At 43.5% G+C, this 27986-nt stretch overlaps 2 protein-coding genes and 1 pseudogene across 2 annotated transcripts; 2 read left to right on the plus strand and 1 right to left on the minus strand.

Moving 5' to 3' along the window:
- Positions 1 to 1577: 1577 nt before the first annotated feature.
- Positions 1578 to 10518, plus strand: LOC149273638 (ubiquitin carboxyl-terminal hydrolase CYLD-like). Its single transcript, XM_089506070.1, has 9 exons — positions 1578 to 1907; positions 4617 to 4743; positions 5643 to 5775; positions 6020 to 6127; positions 6720 to 6799; positions 7071 to 7137; positions 7458 to 7590; positions 7875 to 7983; positions 10331 to 10518. Exons 1-9 carry the CDS (start codon positions 1578 to 1580, stop codon positions 10516 to 10518), a joined length of 1275 nt encoding a protein of 424 aa, XP_089362196.1.
- A 3456-nt stretch (positions 10519 to 13974) lies between these two features.
- On the minus strand, positions 13975 to 16827 carry LOC149273639 (GEL complex subunit OPTI-like). The gene is made up of 4 exons (XM_089506083.1): positions 16717 to 16827; positions 15379 to 15482; positions 14621 to 14750; positions 13975 to 14016 (listed from the first exon to the last, which is right to left on the minus strand). Exons 1-4 carry the CDS (start codon positions 16825 to 16827, stop codon positions 13975 to 13977), a joined length of 387 nt encoding a protein of 128 aa, XP_089362209.1.
- An 8312-nt stretch (positions 16828 to 25139) lies between these two features.
- On the plus strand, positions 25140 to 27893 carry LOC149273640 (zinc fingers and homeoboxes protein 3 pseudogene; annotated as a pseudogene).
- The last annotated feature ends 93 nt before the right edge of the window (positions 27894 to 27986 follow it).

A 27986-nucleotide genomic window follows, 5' to 3' on the forward strand; every position in this document is an offset into this window, starting at 1 on the left:
ATGGCGGCATCCCAAGCACATTTCGCAGAAAAAAAACCCCCAAAACTCACTGAAAACTAACCAAAGCACATTCACGGAAAGGAACGATCGGGGAGGAAAAAGGACAGAGTGGTTTTGGTACCAAAGAGTGACCGTCCCACCTAAAAGAAAGTATACTTGCAGTATGTAACATCAAATTATTTAATATTCTTTTATATATTAAATATTGTGCATTTTAAGTGTACGGCAGACCTGTTTAGGAGACCCCTCTTTGGGATCCCATTCCCGTTTTTCCTCCCCTGATGCCCCTCTTTTCTGGGAGATCAGAATGTCTTCTGGGGATCAAAAGATTCTACAACCAGAAAAAGTAACGATAATGTGTGTAGAAACAACACAAAGCATGGAAATTGTGCAAATAAAATGTATTCTTCTGAAGGAATAGCTATGAAGAGGTCACAATGTCATAAAAAGTCCTGTGTCCTACAAGTGTCCCTCTTTGGCCATTTCAAATGTTGGGGGGGGGGGGTTAAAAAGCCAACTGTTACCTGAACTGGTGTGAAATGAAATGGTAGGTATAGAAAACGCACGTTTATTATGATAGAGATCCTTTTAGGAAGCCTCGTGGCTAGTACCACCTGTGGGTGGTAGCCGGATTGATAATCAACGTCAACTTGGTTTCCAAAGGGCGGACCTGACAGGTTACTGTGTGTCATTCCTCCAGAATATAAAGGACAATGACACACACATACACACTGTGACACCCGGGGAGCAGCCTCAGCAGGTACGGCTCCAAGAGGAAAAGAGCCAAGGGGCAACTAATAGTAAGCGGGTATATGGGAGACTCATGGGCTATATGAATAAATATAGACTAATGTAATCATGGGGAGAGATGGACAGGGCAAACATTGTGAGTATCTGAAATTATGATACATTTACATGTTAAATTGTTGAACTTTTGGTGGTTCTAAACTAGGCCGTTAGGGCGGACTACTTAAATATTTATTTTATGATGATTTAACATTTAGTATATATTTTGCCCCCCTATTGTCTTTTTACAATGACTAATGTCTGGCAGCAAATGTTGCCCGTTGTCCTGGTATTCATAACTCTTGATGGTGCAGCTGGGTTGGCGGGGAGAAAGGCAGAAGAACTGTCTTCTCTAGGCTCCTTGGGCATGGATGTCCGCATGTGGACTACCCTTTGGATCAGAGGGTGAGCCCCTTCGGTATTCCACAAAATGCAGATACAAGAGAGGCTCAACTTGGAGTAACTGGCAAGAAGCTTGCCCTACAGTAATTCTGTGACCAGGGCTTCTCAACTCTGTCTCTCTTTTGCCATCACACAGAAAAAATCTCTAGAAGGACATCAGACTAACCCCACTTACAAGCCAGCCTAAATGTAATGAGCATGGCCCATCCTCACTAGAGCTAGACTTGTGCTCAGTTGTGTTATGCTTCTGTTGTTTTGTGTAATAATAATAACTCATGTCTACTTTTAGGTGTCAAATTGTCATGATGGGTTCCACGCCGAAATCTAGGAGACCATTTATAGTTCTCAAAGACTTTACAGCTGGAAGACACAAAGTAATCTCGGGTTCCATGGGAGTCTTCCTGGACAGCGAGCAGACCCGCGGACGCATCTTGGATCTACCACACCGTCCAGAGGTAGCACTGAGGAAGAACATCGTACGTGCCATTGGAAAGAGAGACTCTGCCTTTCTGTATGGCATCGCCATACCACAGCGTCGACTTAATCTCCTCACCAACGAGAAGCTGTTTCTGGCCGTGTGTGGCTTGCAGATCAGTGATGTGGTCAGGGTACGGTGTCAAGGCTATGCTTCTGTTGGTGTGGTGGCTGTCATATGGGAGCTTTCTGAGAAATCTGGATTGTCTGAACTCAACAAGCTACTGATTGAGGTCGAATTGCTGGTGAGTAGAAATGCAGAAAAATGACATTATGTACACTTACGTACAATGTCCAATAATAAACATTGCATTGTTAAAGTTCCATCCTGAATCCTTCTGGAACGCAAACATGTTCCTCACAATTTGCAAAGCTTTCAATGTGGTTGGCCAATTCTGGTAGTGAAGGATCCAACAGTGGTCATTTCTGAAACCTATAGTATAATATATTTCAAAATACACCGCTGAAAGCCGAAAAACATACAGCACAGGGTTATGTATCATTTTATTTTCCAGGTGGGGTTGGTGTACGGTTTGGAAATTGTAGAGGCAACCGATGCAATGCGTTTCACACCAGCACCACATCATGTCCAGTAGACACTTCTGCAATCATTGCTTATCTATCTGCATATCTTTGTAATTTTATATAATCTGGAATCTCTAGGATCAGTTCAGCACTTTTATAAGCGACCCACTTTTTCCTCTGGAGACATTTTAGCTCATACAAGAACCCATGCTGGTTCCATCAGACGTTCTCCACAACTATTACCACACACCCAGACTCTAGCCCACCACAAACCCACCCTACATGATAACATACTCCATACACAAAGTTATCCTGAATGCCATACACTTATTGTAGGCTTCCGTCTCTACTTTTTTCATTGTTTTTGCAAGTTTCAGATGTTCCAAACTGTAGACTGTACAGCCACCTACACGTAGACAGTGCTGGCTGGTCAAAGAAAGCAGCCCATAACTGCAAACGTGCACGGTGCTTTCTCGGGATAATAAATGTCACTAAAGATGTAAAATATAATTTTAACGCTTGGTGCCAATTTAAAGTGGCCTTCATCACTCTGAGGTTAACTCCATCTGTACCATCAAACCCAAGGCACATCGTAACACCATCTATTATGCGCATTGTAAGCAAAATCGGTAAAATTCACTTAAAAGAGCACTTGGTTTCAAGCATATAAGTAGCCAACACGTAGTTTTTATGTAAGTTGGCACCAGCATGAAATGGAAAGTTCTATACTGCTCAAGTCTTTAAGGTAAATAGGATTACAACATTTTTTTAATGATAGATTTACTTTAAGAAGCGCATAAACTGATCATTATGTTATATATCTGTTTACCTGTTCACGGAGCTATATCCGTCATAAGGAGAATTGACATACCTGTCATTTGCCCCAGATCCCTTAAACAGTTCCAGGTTTTAGCCTGCTCTACCAGTATCCTAAGATTTAGGAGTGGACGGAGGTGTGTAGAATTCTGAAATCATTGGGTAGTCAAATCTTTAGTGTAATCGGGAATAAAATGGTGGCTTTTGGGGAAAATAAGAGAAAAACATGGTGGGCGGTATTGATTTATCCAGCACCGTAGTATGAGATGAGCTAAGAATAATAACTAAAAAAATAAGACAGGCCGGTAGGGTTATGGTACGTAAAGAAGAATTGTGCTTTAAGTTGGTAACAATGGCACAGCCATCTTGTACATTGTCTTCTTTGCCTTTCTCCAGCGGCATCTCGCCCGTTCACCACTTTCCAGCTCTGTGCCACTTTGGGACCGGTTTGTAGATTAAGGTCCCGCTGACATCGTTGAGCGTTACTCTAAAAATGTGATCTTACGATGCCTTAACTCTGACCGTATGTTACATTTTTATGCAAATATATCGTTTTTTGAAGAAGCAGGATAATGGAATTATATATTCCTCCCAACTGGCCCACTTTGCACAGTCCTGGTTTTGCATGTCGCTGAGCTCTATCCCTATCCTGCCTTTCGGGACAGAAGTAGAGCTCGGCAGATAGAGTGGGTGTCTGGGACCCCGGAGAATGTATACTGCACTTGCACAGGATTGTGCACACGCACAGTAGCACTGCCAGTTTGAGTGACACTCTATCTCCATACCTGGAAACTTTTGGCCTCCGGCTACCCGGAGCCCTCCCTTGCGGGACGCGGCCAGGACTGCACGCTGACGTCGGTGGGCGGTCCTGCTGACGTCTGCTGGAAACACCCCTAATTCCAGGGAAAATGGGTGGTCAGCGGGGCGGGTCAAGACACCGTTCCCGCGACCCAGAGGATTCGGGTCTTGACCCGGAGAACAGGAGAAGTGGTGCTTCAGCCGCCAATCTCCGGAAAGTTCCCAGGTATGTCTATCTCCAAAACTCCAGCCCTGGGTGTCCCGATTCGCTGGGGGTAGAAGTTGGGATATATTTTTAACCAGTCCATTGACCAGCACGGGAACATTTAAGAACCCTTTTAAGTTTCCATGGCAACAACCTATTGGTACCTGCATTTGTTTCACATGACAATTAGACATTCCCTGGGAAATTAGGTATGAGGCAACCTTTTACATGATTAAATCATTCTTTCTGGGAAGGGCTTGGCCATTCCACATAGCGTGTCTAATGCTACATTATTTATAAAAGTGTTAAATTAAGTAGGGTAGGTGGAACAGCACCTTTAAAGAGATTTGCACAAAAATACTTCAATGTAACTACCTTCTCGATTCTAAAGCGTTCTGCCCATGCCATTGACTCGCTTGCCGGCTATATGTTGGTTATGTCTTTAAATTACTTTTATTGTTTGAAATAATTGTCTAAATTTAACCAAAGTTTTGCGTTCCATGATTATATTATGTGTTATATACAGCTTCTATCAATGTGTCCATGACGCGATGGTTGAGTAGCAGATCTTTGATGCCATCGATAACAGTCTGCTGTTGATCATTCATAGGACGGGGAGTGCAGCAGCGATGGTACCCACCTTTTAAAGGTCAATGCAGGAGAGATCTTGGCAGTGAGCTCTAGCGTACAACACCACCCATGTTACAGGGAACTGGGGCCCGGCTCGGACGAGAAAGGTAAGCTATGAGCCATGGGTTCTGCGTTTAAAAATTCAAGAAGAATTAGTTGGAATAACAGGAGGCGATACCCAGAGACGTCAGGAAATCTATGATGTGTATCTTCTCCCAGCAGGGTCATTACAGGTTAAACATCGCACTGTCACAGCCCAAGCTCTTCTAATAACAGGATCACTGGCAATCGTGATGCAATTCTGCAATGGAATTCGCGTCAACCGAGACAATCCCATCGTCTTTTGAGACTCCGTCATGTCATTCCATTGTGATCCCATCTAGCCTAATGTTTAGTTTTGCATGGAAGTTAAATTACATGTGTCGGAGGGATAATTAACATTGACTTGCTTGTTTACAACACTTCAGATTGCGAAATACTTAATACAAGTAAGGAACAAAGGGATTAGTTCAATCCGTTTGTGATTACATATTCTATTTTTATGGAAACACAGGGTTCTTATTTATGGATACATTCTCGGAAATAAGAAACGTAGGTATAAGTAGGGAGAAGAGGCCAACAGAGGTGTTCCTAGGTGGTGGCCTACGATACAGAAGAAGATGATGAGTTTAGGTGGGGGCCATGGTTATAAAACCTTATAAATAGGATGACCTTTAGGCTGTCAACTCCTTAACAGCCCATCGCAAAAACTCTTACAAACGTCTTTATGAAGATCATAACCCGTCAGGAGATATTCTGGTGGTCTGGTGGTCTTGGTAGACCAAGGTATGGTTTTAGTGGCTCACCTTTTCATGAGTGGAATGGAAGTGGAGAAAGGATTGTCAAAGATGTTGGCAGACAGGACTATAGATTTTAAACCACTTGGGAAATTTTAGATCTGATATCCGTTTGGTGTTTTACGTTTACTAGTTGTCTTTTTACTTATATGTCTTCTGTTTCCCTCTAGATATTCAAAGTGTTCTTGATGATGTGGACCTTCCTCCAATGAGTGAGTGTGATGTTCACGAGAAGATGATTGGTTTGAGGAAAGGAATACAAGGACATCACAATTCATGCTACTTGGATACCACACTTTTTAGGCAAGTTTGTGAAAACTCAATGTACCACCCCAAAAAAAATCCTTTTCTTTTACTACAATGGCCTGAGTTTACTCCATTCCTGATTATACGGAGCACCATTAAATATGGATGCATTTGAAGATTCTGATCTATAAAAGCGTCTAGTTAAGTTCCGACAACATGATATACGTTTGTTTTTTGATTATAAAAATCAGGGACGTTTTGAGGTTTTACAAACAATATAACAAATGTTTCCTTTGTGCAGCCTGTTTGCCTTTTCCTCGGTTCTGGATCACATCTTACATTCTCCAGAGGTTTGTGATGCCAAAGTGCAGCGGGTTCTGAGACAAGACATTGTGAATCCACTGAGAAGGTACGTGTACACCAAAGACGATGGACATGGTATCGGAAACTTCAGCTTGGACTTCTCAGTCAACCTCAGATGGAAAGAGACCGTTTTTTCCATCACTTATACTGGGATACTACCTGTTTAGGGAAAAATTAAAGCTACGGTCCAGTTACAAGAGACCTTTTCTACTCGTTGACCTAGTGGTAGCTCTCCAGCTGTTGATGAACTCACCTGTGTTGGGTTTTCAATACAGCCAAAATACCAACTAAGTTATAGTTTAACACCTACCGGAGACCTATGGAGGACACTTCTGAGAGTTCATTGGACGTCTGGTGCAATATACCCCCCAGTCTTACAAAGAGTTATAAAATATTCTAAGTTCTTGGAATAGATTAACTTCCACATCTTTATCTGTTGGGAAGAACTCATCCACGCAAATAAAACATTTATCTGACATCTATATAGCATTCCCTGTAGTTATTAATATGTTTAGTGGCACATGATATTTAATTGGATTATCGTCCCTAACGATTTACCAATAAGGAGAGTGACTCAATGGGTCACCCTTGTCCGGTTCCTAATTCTACATCCCAATGTCTCCTGTTGCCCTTTACAGAAATGGATTTGTCCAAGCCGAGAACGTCATGAAGCTCCGAAAGTTGCTTCGCTGCGATACATTTGTAACAGAGGAGAAAGGTTTGTCCTTAATATTACCTTTTCCAAAAAATTTTATCAACAATGCCGGCAACAACACCTCACCCCTTGGAATTCCATAACCCTACAGAAAAAAAAATATTATTATTAAAATAGCTAAAATAGGTTTTGTAAGCGCTTCTGCATGTCTACATTAATAAGCTTCCAAATTAAATTAACCCCTTGTGTTGACATCAGAATTAAGCTAAACGAGAAAAAAAATGTACAGGTTTTTTTTTTAAACATGAAATTAATGTAGGATTTTCTGTTATAGACCCTGAAGAGTTTTTAAGTGCCTTATTGCATGAAGTTCTAGCTGTGGAACCTCTACTCAAAATTAGGTAAGTTGAAATAATTAAAAAAATGCTTAGCTAAACCCGTTCCCAGATTAAAGATAAAAAGGCCAAAATACTGGTCGATATCACAGGCTTTTTTTACGGTAGATAATATCTATACTTTTAGAGTAGAGAGTAGCTGGTGATTTGTTATTTAAGATACTGGACATGGAACATACAACGAGAAGAAGTATCTAAACAGGGAAATGAAGTCAATAAGAACCCTGGGCGATATTGTTAGAAGTACATGAACGTAATGATATAGATCATTCTCATTAATAAGAATACATATGATGTTAATCTATCTCTCTCTCTTTATGTTGTAGATGTAATAATAAGACCCAGGAAAGCAACATCTATCAGATTATTGTAGAGAAGGATGGGGCCTTGAAAGTGCCCTCAGTTCAGACCTTGATGGAGAGATCCTTCCGATTCTATGATGACCTGAAGTTTGATAAGGTGAGGCCACCGTCCAAAGAAAAATCAGCCCTCGCTCATATGTAGTAGCAAAAAGTCACCTTACTTATACTTGTGTATATAGTCTAGAACAAGGGTAGTCAACAGAACCCCCCCGATAATTCTCTGAAACCATTTGGTTGGTCAAAGAATGCTTGGGAATTATGGAAGTTGTAACTCAACATCTCCTAAAGGGCTACTTGTTGTCTAACTTTTTCCTTGAGGAGTTCTTTGTGTCATGTTGTCATGTCATGGAGCCTCACCGATCCCGTCCCAATTCCTTATAGGTCCCTTCCTGCCTCATCCTCCAGATGCCAAGATTTGGGAAGAAGTTTAAGATGTTCCCTTTCATCATTCCGTCTTTGGAACTGGACATCACCAACATGCTCTATACAAGTAATTGCAGACATAAAGCTAACCTCAGTATAAGAATATTGCATATTATAAATACGGATCTTACAGATTTTACTTTGTATTTAGAAAAGCGTGAACTGAATAAATGATTTCTTTAATCTACAAGAATAACCAACACCTACTTCATTACGGCAAACCTCTGTTAACGTGAGCATCGTGTTGTTTTAAAGCATTAACTGCGCTAAGTTTTAAGCAAATAAATCTCGGCAGATCTGTCATTTTATTCTTTGCCCTGAAGGTCAACATAACATATAGAACAGCAACTTTTTGTAAGTCTTTTCAGGTTCTATGGCAACGACCAATCAGTGCCTGCTTTTGTGTCACCTGACAATTAAGTGTTCCCAGCAAAAGTTATACATAACGCATAAGTTCACACAAATAAAGAAACTTTTGGACAGTTGGCAATAAGGTTTCCAGTTTCCAGTGCTGCATTTAGTTATAAAAATTTTAAAGATATTAATATTTATTTGTGACATCGATTAGTTGCTAAATTAGGCAGTATAGGTGGAACACAACCTTTAATCTAATAAATGTTTGCCGATAGGAAGCAGAGTTTGCTGTGTTTGCCTGGAGGTTGCGGAATATGAATGTACTCAGTGCCTTGCAGATCCTCTTACCACAGATGGGCATGTTCGCCAGTTTTGCCAACAATGTGAAAAACAGGTAAGCAGAGTCCGATTACATTCTAGATAATTCCTGTTCCCAATTCTAACACCTGTATACACTTTTATTATTTTTTTGTGTTTTCATTTAACTATTAATATAAAAAAAAAAATAATAAACATAATAATAATAATAATAATAATCTAAAAATAATAAAGAATATAAAAATCTGTTATTTTTTGTTCGGTGTGGGAGCTGCCATGTAGCGACCACGGCGCCATTAAAATTGATGGGTGTGATGTTTTCTGCGCAGGAAAAGTTGAAGAACTGCACGGAAAGCATTACTAAGCAGCAGAACGCAGAAATATAATTAAACATTACCGGTATTCTTACATTATATTTAAGAATGAATTGATCCAGAGGAAGGCAAAGAAAACCCACAGAGAAACTCTGGTCAATTAAATGTCATAAGGGAAATAAAATCTTTCCTGTAAGAAAGTATATCTGCCCTAGTATCCTGTGCAAGGTCTACAGTCTAATAGGAAGAAAATATAAAAGAAGTTTTCATCTTAATATTAGATGCTCGTTCTAATGTGATGTCCCCTGCCCTGCAGAGCTTACACTCAACTGCCCTGCAGAGCGTATTATTATGATACACAGAAATAAAAATTCCCTGCAGAGCTTACACTTTGCCAAGCAAGATGCTTTTCAGAGAATGGCGGTCCCTGTCCGCAGAACGTTTTCTTAAAGCTCTGCTGAGATTATAGTATAGTATTAAGGATAAAGTACACAATGATAAATGTTTAGATTTACTCGGATTGATATGTCCTACTTGGTTTATATATACTGCTCACCTGGGTCACCTTTTACCTAATCCAGCCATGTCACACCATGTCGCTGACCGAGCTTCTTTTTGAGACAGGAGAGCAGTTGAAGGGAATATCTGATAGAAACGGTGCACCAGTTTCCACCAGCCATAAACATATCCAATACCAGTGCTAACCAGTAAAATGTAATGCCTGGTGAAAAGACATGCCAGTGCGTATTCCGTTGGTACCTTTTGTTTTAGGAGACCACCCCTGAACTATGGCTTTGTGGCAATTTATTATCTGGTATCCAAAGCTCAAGTGAGTTAGAGTTAGCTAAAGGACATACTTTGAGGTCTGGTGGTGTAGGTCCATAACAAGTGGGAAGTCATTGGGTTCTTAGTCCTGTTCTATGTCAACAGGAATGGTTGGAACCTGTTGGAGAAAAAGAATGTTGCTGGATGATGTGAATAAAACATACATGTACGTGACCTACTTTGAGAAAGTTTTTGTTGCCTTGCTAGGCAGTTTGATCTTTTATCCCCACCAGCACTGTTGTGTTGTGATGATCCATAAAATATGGTAAGCAGGGCTCACGGTTGACTTCCAAGCTTTTCTCTCTCTTGTGTCCAAAGGTCCATTCTCAGAAGCAATTAAATAACCACAGCCCAAGGAGATTGGAGATACAGAATGATTGTTCACTCCAACAGCAAAAACTGGAGCTGCTGGCCGTTCTCTGCATCAATACCAGTCATTTCATTTCATTTGTTAAGTACGGACCAGCGAAAAACTCCTGGGTGTTTTTCGACAGCATGGCAGGAAAAATAGGTACCTCATCTCAATTATACAAAGTTCACCGAGCTCACCAAAAAAACTTTTTGAGGTTCACAAAGTAACTCCTAACTTATGTTTCTTCATAGGAAGTGAGATCGGGACAAATGTCCCAGTAGTCCGATCTTGCCCTCAACTGGGAGACTACCTGTCGATGTCTGAAGAGCAGTTCCGCCACGTAGACTTCAGTAGGATGGATTCCCTATGTAAAAGATTCTTCTTGGACATCTACATGTGCATCTACCAGAACCCAGAGCATGGAGCAAGGAACGGCTGAGGCGCATCGGAGCGATATACACTATGAACAATCGTGCTTGATTCTAATGATCATCATCAGCAAGGCCATTAGGAAGTAATGGAAGAAGTTGGCCATCGGTATCTCCAACAAGAGATATCTCACATAAGTTCTCTTTTATTATCTCATTGCCATATCTGTTGGAGCTCACATTTATATAGCTTTGAGAAGCAAAAGGATCTGTTTTTTTTTTCTGTATGAAATATTATGTATATGACACCCGTCCTCAGCTCAACCTTCTTACTTTACCTTTAGAAACTCTATTCTCATATGGACACCTTTGAATTTGTCATCCCTGATTGTATAGCCTGGTGCAAACCTTTTAGATTTAAGTTGACGTACGTTCCCTCAAAAAGAACAATTAAATAATTTTCCATCTTTTATACTGGTGGAAAATGAATCATAAATTATTATATAAATTATCAAATAAGAAGAGCAGAGCAGCTGCAGGAAACCGGCTGATAGTCCTTCACGGGGATCCAACTGTGGAACCCACCACAGTACGAGGTAGTCCTTCCTACCGCTATATACTTTAGGTACCACACAAGTACTGTTTTCAATGCTTTCTAATTCTAAGCTGTATACTAACGAGATGGAGCAGCCTGATAAAAATCTGTATTTTTTAATACTTTTAGCAGATCTCTATAATTTGCCACCATACTGGTTGAACAGGTATTCTGGGTACTGAATAACTTTCTAGCTGCCACTCCTATTTTAATCAGGAAAATAATATCAAGCTATCCATGGGCTCTTTCTCACGGTTAAGTAACACTTTGCGTTAATCACATTTTCGGTGAAAACCATATCAGGACATTACGTCCAAGGGATCAGACCTCACCCTGGAGTAATTAGAGGGCTCACCCATAAAGACCCACGAAGATAATATGGTGTGTGAAAAATGGATTGAAAAACACCTTAACCTCTGGCATTAAATATATAAAAAAACAATGTTTATTTCTAAAACCTGTAACAATAGAAAAAAAACACTTTTTCTTTGTGTAGACTTGGCTAGTTTTTAAGATTCTTGCAAAAAGTAATGTTAATGGTTTCAACAATGAATCAAAATAAATCTTTTTTTTTTTTTTTTCCCTAATGTGTTCTTTCCTTAAAATGAGGGTTTATGGTGCACATATAATACAAGCCGTACTTACCCACAAATAATGTACGCAATCTTTATATAACATAGTGATTAAGATAGAAAATATACGGCAGAGATAATTATCTTCAGTATCTCATACCAAGCTCTGTGACGCGAATCTTATAACATAGATAAAAAATATTCATTTTTGGAGCAGAAGAGGGCTGGTATAGCTTAAATACTAATATATCATAGCTGGTAGGAATGGAATACCATGCGAGGTCCTTAGGTGAGTGATTTTTTTGTGTGACTTTCAAATCCGATGTCCGTTACCTGCACTCATTCGGTGGTCTCTAGCCATACTTCTTGGTTTGATCTCAGGAAAATGCCCAGATTCTCCGCTAACCCGAACTGAAGCGCTTGGACCCATGGAGCCCTCTGCCTTTCGGGGACAGAAGACAACACTGGTTGCAACATCATTTCATGTTATGACCCTGGATTTTAGGATCAACCATCCAACACTTGGAGATCAATGGATCTCTGATTTTTTTTTTATGGATACCGGCTAGCACTGGCCTTAAGTGTCATAGCCTGCCATCGAGACGGCTACGTTAAAATTAGCCTGCCAACTGATGACGCGGTTAGAAAATCAACGCATAGATACACAGACCTCATGCACGCAGATAGCCCCCCGTACCCACTGGCTGAAATAAAAAAACATCCCCAAGGGAAGGATCCCCCCCCCCCCCATTGTTATTGAGAGACCACCACCCAGCATAAGCGTGCAGCATCAATCTACAAGGTCTACGGTCATCTAATAAATGAATTCCATGCAATACAGAATCTTACCATTCTGTGGCTTCACCCTGCCTGGTTATGTGTTACTTTGGATTCCATATAAATATTTTACTTGCATACTGCGTTGTCTGCTCCTAAACAGGGCAAGCACCCACCATCACTGCCTTGTCGCTCCACCAAATCACTCACTTCCCTCTTATTCTGCAGAGGTACCGGGCTTCTGTACACAAGCCCTTTTTCTTCTCATCCTTGTGTGTCGGATCATAGATGTGCCTATGTATTCCTACTTTACCCCCCTACCCTATGACTCCCCATTTAGCTTTATAGTGCATACAGCTTTCAGACCATGTGTCTCCTTAAGAAGTAGTCCAACACCACAAACACCGCTGTCTCTGTGAATGTAACGTGATTACGCAAGGAATTGTGCCAGAACATCGTAAAACCTCATTCATTTGTGGTTAATTATTAGACTGTTAGATTTAAGTACATTAACACAGATGACCTCCGGCAAGTTCCTCCTGCAAGAAAAGCTGGCCTTGCTGTGTAACGAAGCACGACGCATGGGCTAACTTCTACCAACATTTAGTGAATAAACCCAATTTGGTCTTTTTTTTTTTAGATCCAGCAAAATGAAGTCCAGACCCCTCCAATGGATAGCATAAGCGTGGCAAATAAAGGCACATGGTGGAGCACGATCACAGGTTAGACTTCCCCCACGACATCATGTTTCATCCGATGTCCTACTGCAACACTTTCAAACTAAAAAGTAAAATCAACGAGTAACCGGAGATCAACAAATCAAAATTTTAATTGTAAAACACATTCACACCAGCTTAAATACCAATTAGTTTTCAATACTATGGAGCATCAAGTAAGGAAAGTGACTGTTAAAGCCTTTTATTTACACCTGTTCAAAGAATAGGGTCCGGCTTAAAATCTTAGATCTCCCATGTAGCAAAAAGTTTCCGGAAGATTTGGACAGAGCAAGAAACACTGTCCCCCCCCTCTTACTGTAGACGCCAATAATTTAATTTGCATTGTTTTAGTGAACTGAACTCCCCGTATATAAAAACCATCAAAAATGGCTGCCAAGACAAAAACCAGACCTTGCAACTCCACCTTTAGGATATCTGGAGGACTCCAATTGAAATGCTGGAGGAGCGGCAATAACGGTCTGGCTGAAGAGACACTGAAACAAAATAAAGGAAGACACCAAGAGGACTTTCCGTGTGTTCTATCGGACGAGAAGGATGCGATCAGCAGACCTCCCAGATTCTCTGTATCTGGTATCTCTGACAGCGGAAGTTAACAGGCTGACATCATCAAGGTTAATGGTCCACTTCACAAGTACAGGTGGCTATTGCTAGCTTTATATATTCAACTTATCTTGTTTTATTTAAAAAAAAAAAAAAAGTTAAAAAAAGAGCAGAATCTCCTCAATAATGTCTGTTATATGCCTTGATTTGCTTGTAATTAAAAAAAAAATAAAAAAATAAATGGCATGGTTCCTTGAAGAAAAATTTGTTGGACAAGGTTTGGCGAAGGAGGAATAAAACTCACTGTCAATCAAAATGAATTGCTGTATAGAAAATGACCCAGACCACCTGCAAGAAAGGAGAAAAACAAACATTCTTACCGATTATAGAAAAAAAATGCCGTAATATAAAATGATTATACAAAGAGAGCAGCTATATATACACACAACGTGTCAATTGGGTTAACTGAATTAGAAAACCTTTGAACAATTGAATCGGTTAAAAAAACAAAAACAAAAAAACCCCCAATTTAGCAACTAAATTCAATTCAGTGATATACGATGCACATATTTAATAAAGACAGGGTTTTTTGCACCGCAGGTGTTGTATAGACAAGGATACTCTCTTCATGCGGTGAGTGGCAGCCCAATACGGCGTAGAGGGAACTTCTCAGAGGTTTCATTTCTTTAAGGCAAGGAGAAAAACTACAATCAAGTGTGCGAGTTGATGTAAAAATTACCACCGCAGCGCCATCTAGTGGACGCGGAATAAGACGCTTTGAGTGACCAGGAGGGGAGAAGAAAAATGTTTCTCTCTACTATCCTTTATTCTCCCGTATTCTCTGTGTTATTCTCGTAACAGTATATAAATTCTCCTTTTATGAAAACAGCTACATGATCAGTATTTTATAAAGAAGCCCGTTGCCCTAACAGAAAAGCATAATAAAACCTACCAGGAATAGCGCAAACGATGTCATAAACCCTTCTTTTGTAAGCTCCCACGTCCCACCATATTCCTCTTCGTCGACCTGCTGGAAGCTGCTAAAATACAGGTACAGAAGGCCGGCGTTCAGCGCGCAAAATCTGCAAGACAGAAGGGTTAAAACAGTAAATATCTTTCCCCCCACTGAAAAGAAAAAATCATCTCCATATTAAATGGACTACTGTGACCTTAGTAATAAAAGGATCAAATATTCCGCAGTGGACAAGCACAATATATAAAGAACCATATACATAATTTACTTCTGTTCAACGCACCACTTCCCACTAGAGATAGTGATATTGTATTAGCTGCATGGAATGATGAAGCGATGCACAGGGATCTGCGAAAACCCATAAAATATATAGACTAAAACACAATGATTTAATAATATTTAATAGATTAAGGGCCTGCGGCCAACACCTTTCTAGTCCCTTAACTATGCAACGTTCTATTACATTTAGAACCCAATAGATTGTGAGCTCACATCCCCTCCTTCTCTGTTGGCACGAGGATGTCTTACGTTTATTCATGTATATGGTTACTTTTAATGATCTTGTATATTATAATAGCCGTAAGGATCTGCTGCCATCTATAAACAAAATAATAACCCACAGAATATGTATGCAGATTTTTATGGTGACTTCTTGTTCTGGACGCATCTTATACAGGTAGCCTTTATTTTGATTTGCATCATATAAAAGTAAATATGTCGGCTTTGAGAATACTTACATTGCTATTCCCACGAAACCCTTCAGTGGTACAATACCCCATATCACTCCCAAAATGATGGCCAAGATCTGGCGGATCCAGTAGATCACATCCAGAAATTCATCCTGTGAACGTTGAGACAAATGGCCGTAAGAACGGGATTTGCACAAAAGCAAAGAAAAAAAAAAAATACAGCCAGATGAGAGAAGAAAAGGGGAGAAAGGATGCGTGCAGCGTGGGGTGTAACGGCAGGGACTGGTCGCTCGAATCATAAAGAGCCGAGACCAGAGAACTCATTACTCACCACGCAGCACATATTTTACAATGAATGGACCCCTAATGAAATCAATCGCTATTTGCAGGTCCCGGGCCGGTGCCCCCCCATCATTATATATTACACACACATGTCTTTTTTTTTTTTTTTTTTATGTATTTATACATTGGACAAATCAGTGGGGAGCCAAACATTCTGGTCTACGCCTTTTGCAGCTTTTACCAGGCTGACTAAACACGCGGAGTCAGCATTCCGGACCAGAATAATCCGTTAAGAAGCTCCGGCGAGGCTCCATCTGTGCGAGAATCGGCCGACGCTAAAACAAGAACAGCGGAACCTCTACTCAAACATCAGCGTCCACCGGAGGGGACTTTATAGGCGGACACCATGGAAACCGATAATAAATAGCCTGAAAATAGGCACCGGCACCAATATATTTACAGCATTATATAGAATGTAGCACATTGGCAGTTTACTTATAGATTTCTCTATATGGATACGTTGTTCCGTATAACCTCCATGAATGATCCAAGGTTCACCTTAAATGAAGGATATTCCAAACCAGAGGAAAATGGATTAGATATTAAAATATATATCCTATATTAGTATAATTTGTGTTGGTTTTGTACTTTAGCCCAATTTATTCTCCTGCGGAGGAACAGGCCTGGGGATAGCAGATTATCGCAAAAAGTTCAATAAAATTGGGAAAGAACAGACAATTTGTTAAATTGCGCAATTCAATTCCACTAAATAAACACAATCGTGCAAATATATATATATACACACACACTATAAATTATTATATAAATAAAATATAAAAATATATAAATTATAGCAATTACTAAAATATAATTATATAGAAGTTACTATATATATATATATATATATATATATATATATATATATATATATATATACACACACACTATAAATTATTATATAAATAAAATATAATATATAAATTATAGCAATTACTAAAATATAATTATATAGAAATTACTATATATATATATATAGTGCTGCTTTCCAAAGGTGCTATGTGTAAACTCCCACAATCCCCTGCGCCCTGCATGGAGTGCTGTTACCTTGTCTTCCCACGCCGCATCCCCACGCAGGGCTTTGCTCCACACAGACTGCTTAACCTTTACTCCTCCGTTGGACACGGGGTGCTCGTCTTTCCGTTTGGCGGTGCTCATTCTCCGGGGACTGGGGCAAAACACCGAGGAAAGACAACTCCTAAGACCCCCTTAAAAAGGGGCCGGGTTCGAGGGTCGCAGTGTGAAAGGATTCCAGGGATCAGAAGGTTTCAGAGATGACGGGTCCCTGCTAAGCCGTGCCCCGGAAATGACGCGCCTGAAGCGACGCTCGTATAATACACGTCACATCATTCTGGTTTCAGGCTTCTGGCGGAATTGGTTCCTGTTCGGTTGTGACGTATTTGAGTGTTGGATATCTTTGTCCTGCAGACATGACCCTGTCAGAATAAAGTAGTAGAAATCTGTGTATTTTTCATTAAAATTGGATAGAGAGGAAGTCCTATGAAAAAAAAATAAATTTTGTCCCCAAAAACTCCCATCAATCTTCATACCCTTAGGCCGCCATTGTTGAGAATCATATGATATTTTAGGTGACTTTCCCTGCTCTACCACACTAAGCTGATGCTTTACGGCAATGCTCATTAGTCTGTTCCTCCATAGACTTTGATTAGTCAGAATGTCGAGATGTGTGACTAAGACCGAGCCCTTCTAATTTTCACAGCAAGGAAGCTTGTGTAGTAGATTACGCCAAACTACAAATAGTGAATTCCCTCAATCTCAGTCATGGAGAAACCCTGCTTCATGGATCATGGATCCTACTAGTGTTTAGGGATATGTTAACTGTTGGATGCATCATGTATCACTTTGGAATACAGTTAGCAGAAATCCTAGCTGTCTTGTCCAGGGGAGCGGCAATGCCCCCGGTACAAAACCCCTCTCGGGTGATCCGGCCCTGGGTGTCCCACTGCACAAAGGAACGGTTGCAAGACAGATCACCAAACGGCCTGTTTACGCTATGGAGGTTGTGCTGGCTCAGAAGAGCCTCTGTAGACTTCATTAATAGGCACTGCACCAAGATATGACTCGATATTGTCATACCTAGGATGCGCCACTTCAGTTTGCGGGGTCTTGACATGTCCCATTCCTCATTTAAATGGGGGTGTTTCCTGTAATGTCAGTGGGCAATATTGGCCTCGTCCCGCAAGGGTAGGCTCCAAGTAGCCGGAGCCCACAAGTTCCCAGGTATGGATATCGTACTTGGGATACTGACCACGGAGGAGAAGGCAGCAGTGCCCACTACATTACTGCCATACAGTGCTTGTGCACAATGTCAGGTTTGTGGCCCAACAGTAATTGAGCATGCACATAGTGGGCAGAACAAAGAGGACTTCATATGTTCTCTTGGGGACTTGTCCATTGTGAAGGGACAGGACATATTGGGGTAGAGTGTTGTGAATTCTGTAACATAGGTGCCGCATAACAATGCCATGTCATCATGTGAGCGGTGTGATGTGACAATGACATTCTTTGCACTTTCTTCCCCGAGAGTACAAAACAATGTTGGCAAGTATACTCCGTTGCCATTGGCGATGGTATCTATGTTCAAGTATCATAATCTGATAGACCCGACAGGGCTGCACAATATGGTGGTGCTATAATAATAATATCATCCATCAGGCCAGCTGTTGCTTCTGTTTGATGTATGTGTAAATAAAGCATATTGAAGAAAAAAGGGACTGCGTAGCTGAGAGTTATACGCATGCGACTTTCGATAAGGCGTGTCTATTTTTTTATTCCGCCCATTAAAGGTCACATGTTCTTGTTTCCCAAGCAGCGGTTGGCGCCGGTTTGAGTTTACCCTGCCCAGTTAAGGAAAGGTCACATGGTTCATAGGCAGCCAATCTGCGTGCTTCATTCTCATAGTCGAGTGCCTGCAGCTCCGCCTCCTCCCGGGGCCTGAGATTGGCGAGATCTGGGGTGCAGGGCGAATGGTACCCCTGGGAAGCGGTGAGTGCGGGCAAAGTGATGCGTAAAGGCGGGTGGTTGGCGGAGGTGCCAGTGCGTATGCTGGGGGGGATACTTACATTGGAGTTCATTGGAGTGAGAGAGCCGCCGTGCTGTGCCCGGGGACAGACGCACACCCAGCTTGGGGTTACGGTTTATTACCCTGGGGGTGTTCCTGATAAACTCAGTGGATGTAGATAACTCCCCTGTTACGGAGAGACCCCCACTTGCTAAACTTTGTCCTGTGGCTGTTATGCTGCAACTCCCATCATGCTGCAACTCCCATCATGCTGCGCAATCTGTTTGGGTGGGTGCTGTTCACCCCTTTCTATGGGAGGGAGCCCCCCTTTACCTTAGGTAGGCAAACCTTGCCTTCCAGCAACTCCCATCATGCTGTGCAGCATACTGTTAAAATTGCTTCTATTAACCCCATACACACCGATGAGGTAGCATTAGTGGAAACTTATATCCAGGACTCTGAATCATGCGGTGACATTTGCTGGCTGAGCCTGATGGGAGTCGTCGTCAGAGTATGGCTGATTGAGTGTCTGAGCGGCAGCAGGAGGGCGTTGATGTACGGACTGTTTCCGTTTGCGGTAATGGCGGAGACTCTGTACCGATAGACCAAGTACCGGAGCGAACGTGCGGGAGGTCGCTGAGGCTTTGCAGATTGTGAATGTTCGTGCGGGGAAATGTAACGAGCGCTGGTAGCAGTTAATCTATTTCGCTATTAATGTGATTAACGTTATTAATTGGTTACCACGGAACCGTGCCTGGGGTTAATATTGTGTTTTGATCTCCGGCAGGATCGTCTGTCCTGCGGCCGTCGCTGCCGTTTGCACAGTTGTCTGCGTGTTGTCTGACGGGCCGTGTTTATTTATATGTTATTTACACTTTCCGTGTTAATGACAAACGCTAAGATGTTATTGGGTGTAATAGCTGCCCCCCCTGGGCGGCGCGGTGTACGGCGGTGGCCCCCCCCTTGGCGCGGTGTACGGCGGTGGCCCCCCTACAGTTGGCGCGATGTACGCTAATGTCGGTCTGGATTAAAGCAAATCTTTATTTTGCCCCTTTGTCTGCAGACCTGGAGGCCGCCATTGTTGTCGTACAATATTTTGAGCGACTTCCCACACTGAGCTGATGCTTTATGGCAATGCTAATGAAGTCCGTTCCTCTATAGACATTCGTTAGCCAATAGAACGGCTCGGTCTTAATGACGCAGCCAGACACGGTTTCCCGCAGATACGTTGGGCTCAGATAACAGAGCGAGAACAAATAGCTGATATGCAGCTGCCTGAAAACCTCATTATCCAAAAACACTCGGGATTGGGACAGATGGGGGGGGGGGGTTTCCCGTTTAAGGGTCTACATTATGGTTCTAGCGCTTTCCGAGCTGTTCTGTTTACGTGATGATGAAAATAATAACAATCCAGAAAACAATGGTTATACGTTTTATATGTTAAGGCTTTTCGTTATTTTACAGAGAAGGTTGGTAGATAAGTGGAACAGCTTTCCAGCAGAAGTGGTAGAGACTAATACAGTGAGGGAATTTAAACATGCGTGGGATAGGCATACGGCTCCTGAATCTAAAACGAGACCAACGACTGATTAGGGTCTTCACAGCAGGAAAAACGGGCGGGCTAGACGGGCCGAATGGGGCCGATCTGCCGTCGGATTCCTCGGTGCCGCTGTGCGAGTCGCTGGGTGGGGGCTGGGATCTGCCTGCGCGGCGGTGCTCTGCAACTTTCCATGCCTTATGCCAAACGCGTCACATGGACAGTTTTTTTTTTTTAACCGTTTTAGCGCCGCTTCGAAGGGTTGTAGGAGTCGGGGGCTGTGCCGTCGCATCCGTTTAATAGAACAAAGGGTGCGTACATTTAGCGCTCTTTTTTTTTCCTCCCCTGTAGAATTCTCTCTGGGTTTGGTAGAGTCTCGGTGGTATAAAGACTATGGTTCTTATCCGCCGTCATTCGGCCCGTAGACTGGTACACGCGTGTGCGCGCTCGTTAGCACACGCTCCCCTCTCGGGTGCGGAGACGGCCGGTGCCGCCAGTTCCAATCTGTTCCGCTTCGCGCTCTTCTGGGCGTCTGGCTGATTGTGGCTCCGATTTTCCACGCTTCACTTCTCGCTGCTCTCTCTCCTGCAGTAATCCGATCCCCCGCGCTGACTTTTTCCTCCCCTTCTGTGCGGGTTTGGGGTCCCTGATGGGAAACGCCTTCTGTGTGTTTTTGTAAACCTTTTAAAATCTCAGCCTCTAATAACAAAAATATTTCACGTCGATAATCACCAGCGGTCTAACGTTTGGGGTCACTTGGCTGTTTTCATGGAAAATAAGGACGTTTCTGGCTGTAACATAATTACAAAAAAAAGTTTCTAACGATATCAGTGACGGGAGGGACACAGGAGTGATGGGAGTGATAAAGGGCCATTGGAACACAGGAGTGATGGGAGTGATAAAGGGCCATTGGAACACAGGAGTGATGGGAGTGATAAAGGGCCATTGGAACACAGGAGTGATGGGAGTGATAAAGGGCCATTGGAACACAGGAGTGATGGGAGTGATAAAGGGCCATTGGAACACAGGAGTGATGGGAGTGATAAAGGGCCATTGGAACACAGGAGTGATGGGAGTGATAAAGGGCCATTGGAACACAGGAGTGATAAAGGGCCATTGGGACACAGGAGTGATGGGAGTGATAAAGGGCCTCTGTACGCCTATGAAGAGATTCCATTAAAAATCAGCCGTTTCCAGCTATAATAGTCATTTATAACATTAACCCCGTCTGCGCTGGATTTCTGATCCATTTCATGTTATTTTAATGGACAGAACGTGCATTTCTTCCAAAAACAATTTCTAAGTGACCCCAAACTTTTGACCGGCGGTGTTTATATTTCCATTCTGAAGGTCCTTAAGACCTCTGCCGGTTATCGATGCCGAATTTATTACTGCAGTAACTAAATGCCCCGTTAGAAACATTGTTCCCGCTGCTGGAACCCCAAACCCTTCCCAGAATCCTTCCTCTAATTGTCTTGGGGGGGGGGGGGGGGGGCATGAAACCAGGCACTGATAGGCTGTTGCCATAGACATTCAAAAGACTTTGAAAGGTTTCTGCTGTGTTTTCAGATTAACCCTGCGAAGGATTGTTAGTTTGGTGTCTGGAGGGGGCAGTTAAGGTTGGGTCCCCATCAGCCACGTAAACGCTGATTGCCGGTTATTGCAGATACACGGTGCAGGGCTCAGCCCAGATCTGTGTCAGAGGGAGGCTGAGGAGTTGAGGATCATACCCTAAAGTGTAATAGATTGCAAGCTTTCAGGGCTACCAGGTCTCCTTTGGGTGTATTAACCCCTATAAAGCTATCATTTGGTATGGTCCAATTCTATATCCTCTAGATTGTAAGCTCCTTTGAGCCGGGCCGGTCTCAGCGCTGCGGAATAAACCCCTCTCTGTAAGGAAGTCACACGGCTGGCTTGTGGTTTCTCGTGACGATGACGCTTTGCCCACCGAGGCTTCTAAACGTGTGGAGACCTCTTTTATTTATTTTGAATAAAATAATTCCTGCGCGTTCGTGTTGGGGACTAGAGGGACCCGGTGGTTGTTTGGTGGTGTCCATGCAGGGTCACGTAGCGTGTGATCAGTAACCCGCATCGAGGGACACGCTAACCCCCGTATCACACAACCACTCAGATGGATCCTGTGAGCCCGACTCAGGGGCCACATTTACTTTTGAATGCAATAAACCTCTGTTAATATTTAATAGGATGCGGAACTTTCCAAGCAGCAGGTTCTTCTGGCTGTAGAGGTCATAGATATTTGGGAGACCCCCATGGTATAGGAGATAAGACCCTGTCCCTGTATGGGGTCCTCTCGTTGGCAGCCGACTAAATGGTGCCTGATCTCTTGGCCGAGTGCCGCGAGGAGCGTGGGGTTCATTGATGGGTTGGGTGATCGCGGCGTTTAAGGTTAGAAAGTAGTGATGGGAGTAGGTGTGATGGTGTTTGGGGTTCCGTGCCACGCTTAGTCTGGAGGATCCCACGCTCCGCGTTTCTAGCGCTGTGTCCCGGCGCGGGGTAACTACCAGACCCGAGTGTCCTGCTGCTGAACCAATAGCTTTTACATCATGTGACGGCGGTTGCATCATAAACAAACACCGGGTCATTTGTAGCCGCCGGCGCTGGCCGGTTTCTAGCGTAATATATTCATTTATTCCTTGTTGGGGGTGAAGGCGCACACTGAGCGGCTATCGTGCAGATTCCGGGGCATTTTCCCCTCTATTTTATTTTTTCATTTTTATTTTTCTTCTCAGCCCAATAAGTGGAAGTCGTGTTTTTCCACTCGTTGACCTCGTGGGGGGGCCGCCTCGGAGCCGGACTCCTTGTTGTGTTAAATCTGGGATCAGCCAGGGATAGACATTTATTTATTTATTTATCAGCCTCACGAAGTAAACGATAAATATGTATATTAAGCTTTATTTTTATGTATAAATAAGCAAAAAAAAAAAGTAACTAAAATCTCTAAATTGTTGCATTTGTTGGATTCTAGCTAGACGGACCCTCCAGCCAGCGCATGCGCTTTAACGTATATGATAAATGTGCGGCCCCCTGTACATTTTCGTGGGGGTATCGGGTAACCCTTTTAACGCAAAATACCCCAAATAATGTATCTGATTTTAGTAAATCCCGTTATTCGTGTCGCGGTCCAGCGTGCGTTTATCTCCCGGTCCCTAATGGAGTCCTTGCTTTAGGGTTCCCCAGCACTATAGGGATGAGGAATATCGCTGACATAGACAGAGGGGAAGCGGGTTGTCACGGCTACGCTGTCCACGGGCGAAACGTTTATGGAAACGCAAGCGGTGAGGACCCTGCGGTGCCTGAAAAGCATGCGCGAGTCTAAAAGGTCTCCGTTAAGCCGGGGGGGGGGGGGTGGTTACCGAGCAGTTCCTTATTGCACCGCATGCAATTGAACGTATAGAGAAATAAATGGCGCTGGTAAAGCCGTGGTTGAGATCTGTGGCAAAGCTTTAACACCTCTAATAACTTCCTGTCCGGGTGTTACTTCCTTTTTCCTCCCCCACTACGACAAAGGCTTTCAGAATAATCGGCTGCCACCAAAAGGGCTGAGGGAATACCACAAATAAGGGGAGGAATAATCATGCCTACCCTGACAACTAGAAGTAAGCCCGCCGCTCCAGTTATGTCCACCTTTTTCATACATGGTTTTATTCAGCTTGTTTAAACTGAATCATGAAATATTCGGGGACGGATCTGCTGTAATAAAGCAGAAATACGTATGTTGTTTTTTAACCCGTTGTTTCCCTGCTCGCATTATTCTATAAGGGGCCAGCTCGGCCCTTTGCGTAGGTAGCCGCGGGTCACGCCAGGGGCCGGCAGGGGAAGCCTGTGAGTAAAAGATGGGGCTTACAGCTCTGTATGATCCGCAGCTGGCTCTGCGCACCTAAGGGTTAAACCGAAAACGAACTTTAGACTTATTTTAGCTTTAGTGACCACTCTGCCGGGCTAAAGATTGCTCGGCCTGGCAACGCACCCATTTCCGTACCAGTCACCGGGATTTAACCCCTTGTGTCGCTCTAGGTACGCTGTGTTAAAGGCACACGACCACCTGCGAATGAAGCGGGATTCTAAACGGTTAATTACTTTATACTCGCCGATCATAATGCTGATGCGTTGCTGGTTGGCTTTGTAGTAATTATTGAAATATCGACTGTCGCCCTGCTGTTTGGAAGCTTTACTTTATTTAGGTATTTCTGGCATTCTCTGTTTATCGCTGTGATATGTTTTATCTTTCTAATGATTATATATCATTTTTAATTTTATTTCCTGTATTTTAGGGGCGAGGGAATAATTTCCGTGCGCCTTTCAAAATTTTGTCATATATCCTCGAATTGGTACAGGAAATAAATTCAAGGTTTGATCTCTTTCCAGAATGCTCATCGCATAATAAGCCCCACCGATGGAAACGGGGTAGATGTCCTAGTTTTCCACCACTTCTACTGAAGATCTCAGCTTCTATAAACTTAGTTGATTAAAAGTCCTGTTAGGGACTATTTTAGTTGCACTGTGTGTAGGTATCGCCTGAGACCCTCTTTAAAGACCCCCCAGTCTGCTTCTCCTTACTAATATCTGATTTTTAATATGTATCAGCAGATCAGATCGCTCCGGAATGACCAGCGATGGAAAAACTCTCCCCCAGACACACCAAGGTAATTACGCACCCACACGCTTCCGCTTTCCCTTTAAACGCTCTTTCGTGCTAGAAGGGGATAGAAAAATCTAACGGTGGTTATTTGTTTTTCCGCTAGATGTGAAGGAGACCACGCTGGCGCTCACTGGAACATCATGCTGTAATTGAATGCGTTTACGCTCCGCAGCCCAGCAGGAATCTGGGTTTTTAGGTTGCGCGAAGCTCCGCTTTCTGTGTGAAATCGGTGAGCAAGATAAAGCGAAATCATGGCAAGCAAAAGGAAGGCCACCACGCCTTGTATGATTCCTCCTAAGGCTCTAGCATTAGAAAGCGATGCAGACATTGCTGAAGAACTGAAAGAGGAAGCAGATGAAGAAGAAACCCAGGAGGCGCCTGCTTTGATTAGCAGCCATAATGAAGTGAGTTCCAATGGACATCAAAACGTCAACGGGGAGAGATTCTTTTGTAAATACTGCAATTTCGGGTCTCAAGACACGAGCAGGTTTGTGGAGCACATGAACACGAAGCACCTGGATTTCAGAGACGACCCCTCGTACGTCTGTATCGCGTGCAGCTTCCTGGTGAACGAGTCTACGGAGCTGGAGGCTCACAATACGGAGTGTCACCCGCGGGACGCCGGGCTCACGTGGACCGTGGCCAAGCACGAGAGCTACACGGTGGTAGAGCAGAGCGTAAGCGATCGGAAACACGACGGGGACGTGACGGACAGCGAACTCAATCAGTCGGCGGATGATTATTCGGAGATTACGTTCACCAAAACCCCTATAATGAAAACCATGAAAAACAAGGCGGAAGCGAAAAAAATTGTCGCCGGAGCAGAGAAGGTGGAGAAGAAAAATCATCTCGCAGCCAAAAACCACTCTGTATCGGCGAGCAAACCCTCAATGGGCATCGCAAACGCCTCTCCGATTGTAAACGGCTCGATCTTGGGAACGGTTCCTGTCCTCCCTGCTGGAGTGACCCAGTTGGTGTCGATTAACCCTTCACAGCCAGTGGTGCAGCCTAAGATCCCAACCATAATTGCACCCGTTTTGACAAAACAGTCGACTGTCCAGAAGCCCCAAGGTGCTTCCCAGAGTAGCCAGCTTCCCAACTCGAAGTCTCTCCCAAAGGTAATGATTCCTCTTAGCAGCATTCCAACATATAATATATCCATGGACTCCAACAGCTTCCTGAAGAACTCCTTCAACAAGTTCCCCTACCCTACGAAGGCCGAGCTGTGCTATTTAACGGTGGTGACAAAGTACCCAGAGGAGCAAATAAAAATATGGTTCACGGCACAGAGACTGAAACAAGGGATTAGCTGGTCGCCCGAGGAAATAGAAGATTCGAGGAAAAAGATGTTCAACACCGTTATCCAGTCTATCCCCCAACCCATGCCTCAGCCAACCATAACCGTTCTGAACGCTCCGCTGGTAGCAAACGCCAACGGCGTTCAGCACCTTATCCAGGCAGCTCTACCCGGTCAGATAGTTGGTCAGCCGCAAGGCACCGGTGGTCTGCTTGTCACACAACCTATCATTACTAACGGGATTCGAGGATCTCCTTCTTCAGTGTCATTGACCGTGACGTCTCTTCCCACCCAGCACACTACAACTCAGGCCAGAGTAACCTCGCCAGCTGCTAAGGATGCCGGTGCTTCCGAAGCCACCACGTCCACCTCCCCCAGTTTGCCTTCCCAAAGTTTGTACGACTTCAGTTTTTCAAGGAGCAAAAAATCCAGACAGCAACTCGGTGCCCTCAAGAACAGCTTCTACAGGAATCAGTTTCCAACGCCGTCCGAGGTCAACAGATTGACGAAAATAACAGGACTCACCACGAGGGACGTTAGGAAGTGGTTTAGCGACAAGAGGTACCACTGGCGCAACAAGTCGTCCTACGCCGCAGACAGCAGCGATGGAATGATTGACAGTCCGTCCGAAATGTATTCGCTGATGAAGGATTCCGATCTTGATTTCGCTCTAGGTAGTCACGCACCGTCGCATACGTCAAGGAGACAGTCTTGGAATCAGACACCTGACTTTACGCTTACTAAATATAAAGAGAGAGCTCCGGAACAAATCAAAGCTCTGGAAAGGAGTTTCTTCCAAAGTAACTTTCCGTCTGAAGACGAAGTGAATCGTTTAAGGAGCGAGACCAAAATGACCAGACGTGAAATAGACAGCTGGTTCTCTGACAAGCGCAAGAAGCTCGCCGTAGAGCATAAGAAACTGGATATGGAAGAGGAGGAGGACGAGGAGAACATGAGTTACTATATAAAGGTATCGGACGTCCCCGAGCCCTCAGCACATAATAATCCTCAAACAAGTGAAAGAAAGGTAAACCCGATCAAAATCAACCTGAAGGATCTTCGTGTTACGGAGTCAAATGAAAACGTAGAGACGCCAGTTGATGATAATGGCGTAGGCAGTGATGGGAGTAGTAGACCGTCAACCCCCTTAAAAAACAGATCGCATATTAAAAAAACTGCTCAGCAAAGGGATCTCCTGAAGCAAACCTTTGTTAAGACTCAGTCCCCTTCGAGCAAGGAGTACGATGACTTAGCTGAGCAGACGGGACTGCCGCGGGCCGATATTGTGCGTTGGTTTGGCGACAGCAGGTATTCTTTCAAGAACGGACAGTTAAAGTGGTATGAACGCTACAAAGGCATTGTGGGTATTAAGACTGTCACCCCCCATCCCCTTATGCAGTATTATGAACAGCACCACCAGGTTTCTGATCACGACCTTGCGAGTCTTTGCGAGACGACCGGAATGACTCCTGATGAGGTGAGGGTCTGGTTTGCAGAAAAGCAGGAGACGGCAAACCAGGCCGTGTCGGAGGCAACCCGTGATCATCCGTCCGATGAAGGCACTGAGAGGCCGGACCCTCGGATAGGAAACTCTGACTTTGTGTCCAAAAGCAGTGTACATCGGGAGCCAGAAGCCCAGAAAACCACTACAGACCCTACGCACACAGTCCAGCAATCCAGGATCCCGCTTGGTAAGATAGTACAGTAACTGCATTGTATGTTATTCACTTACAAGCCAACCTTTACGGTCCTAAAGTAGCAGATTTACCTAAGAACCTTATAACTAAACCTTGAGTTGTTA

The sequence above is a fragment of the Sceloporus occidentalis genome, unplaced genomic scaffold, assembly GCF_023333645.1.
Source record: "Sceloporus occidentalis isolate IW3139 unplaced genomic scaffold, rSceOcc1.0.p SCAF_362, whole genome shotgun sequence".
Classification (NCBI taxonomy): Eukaryota; Metazoa; Chordata; class Lepidosauria; order Squamata; family Phrynosomatidae; genus Sceloporus; species Sceloporus occidentalis.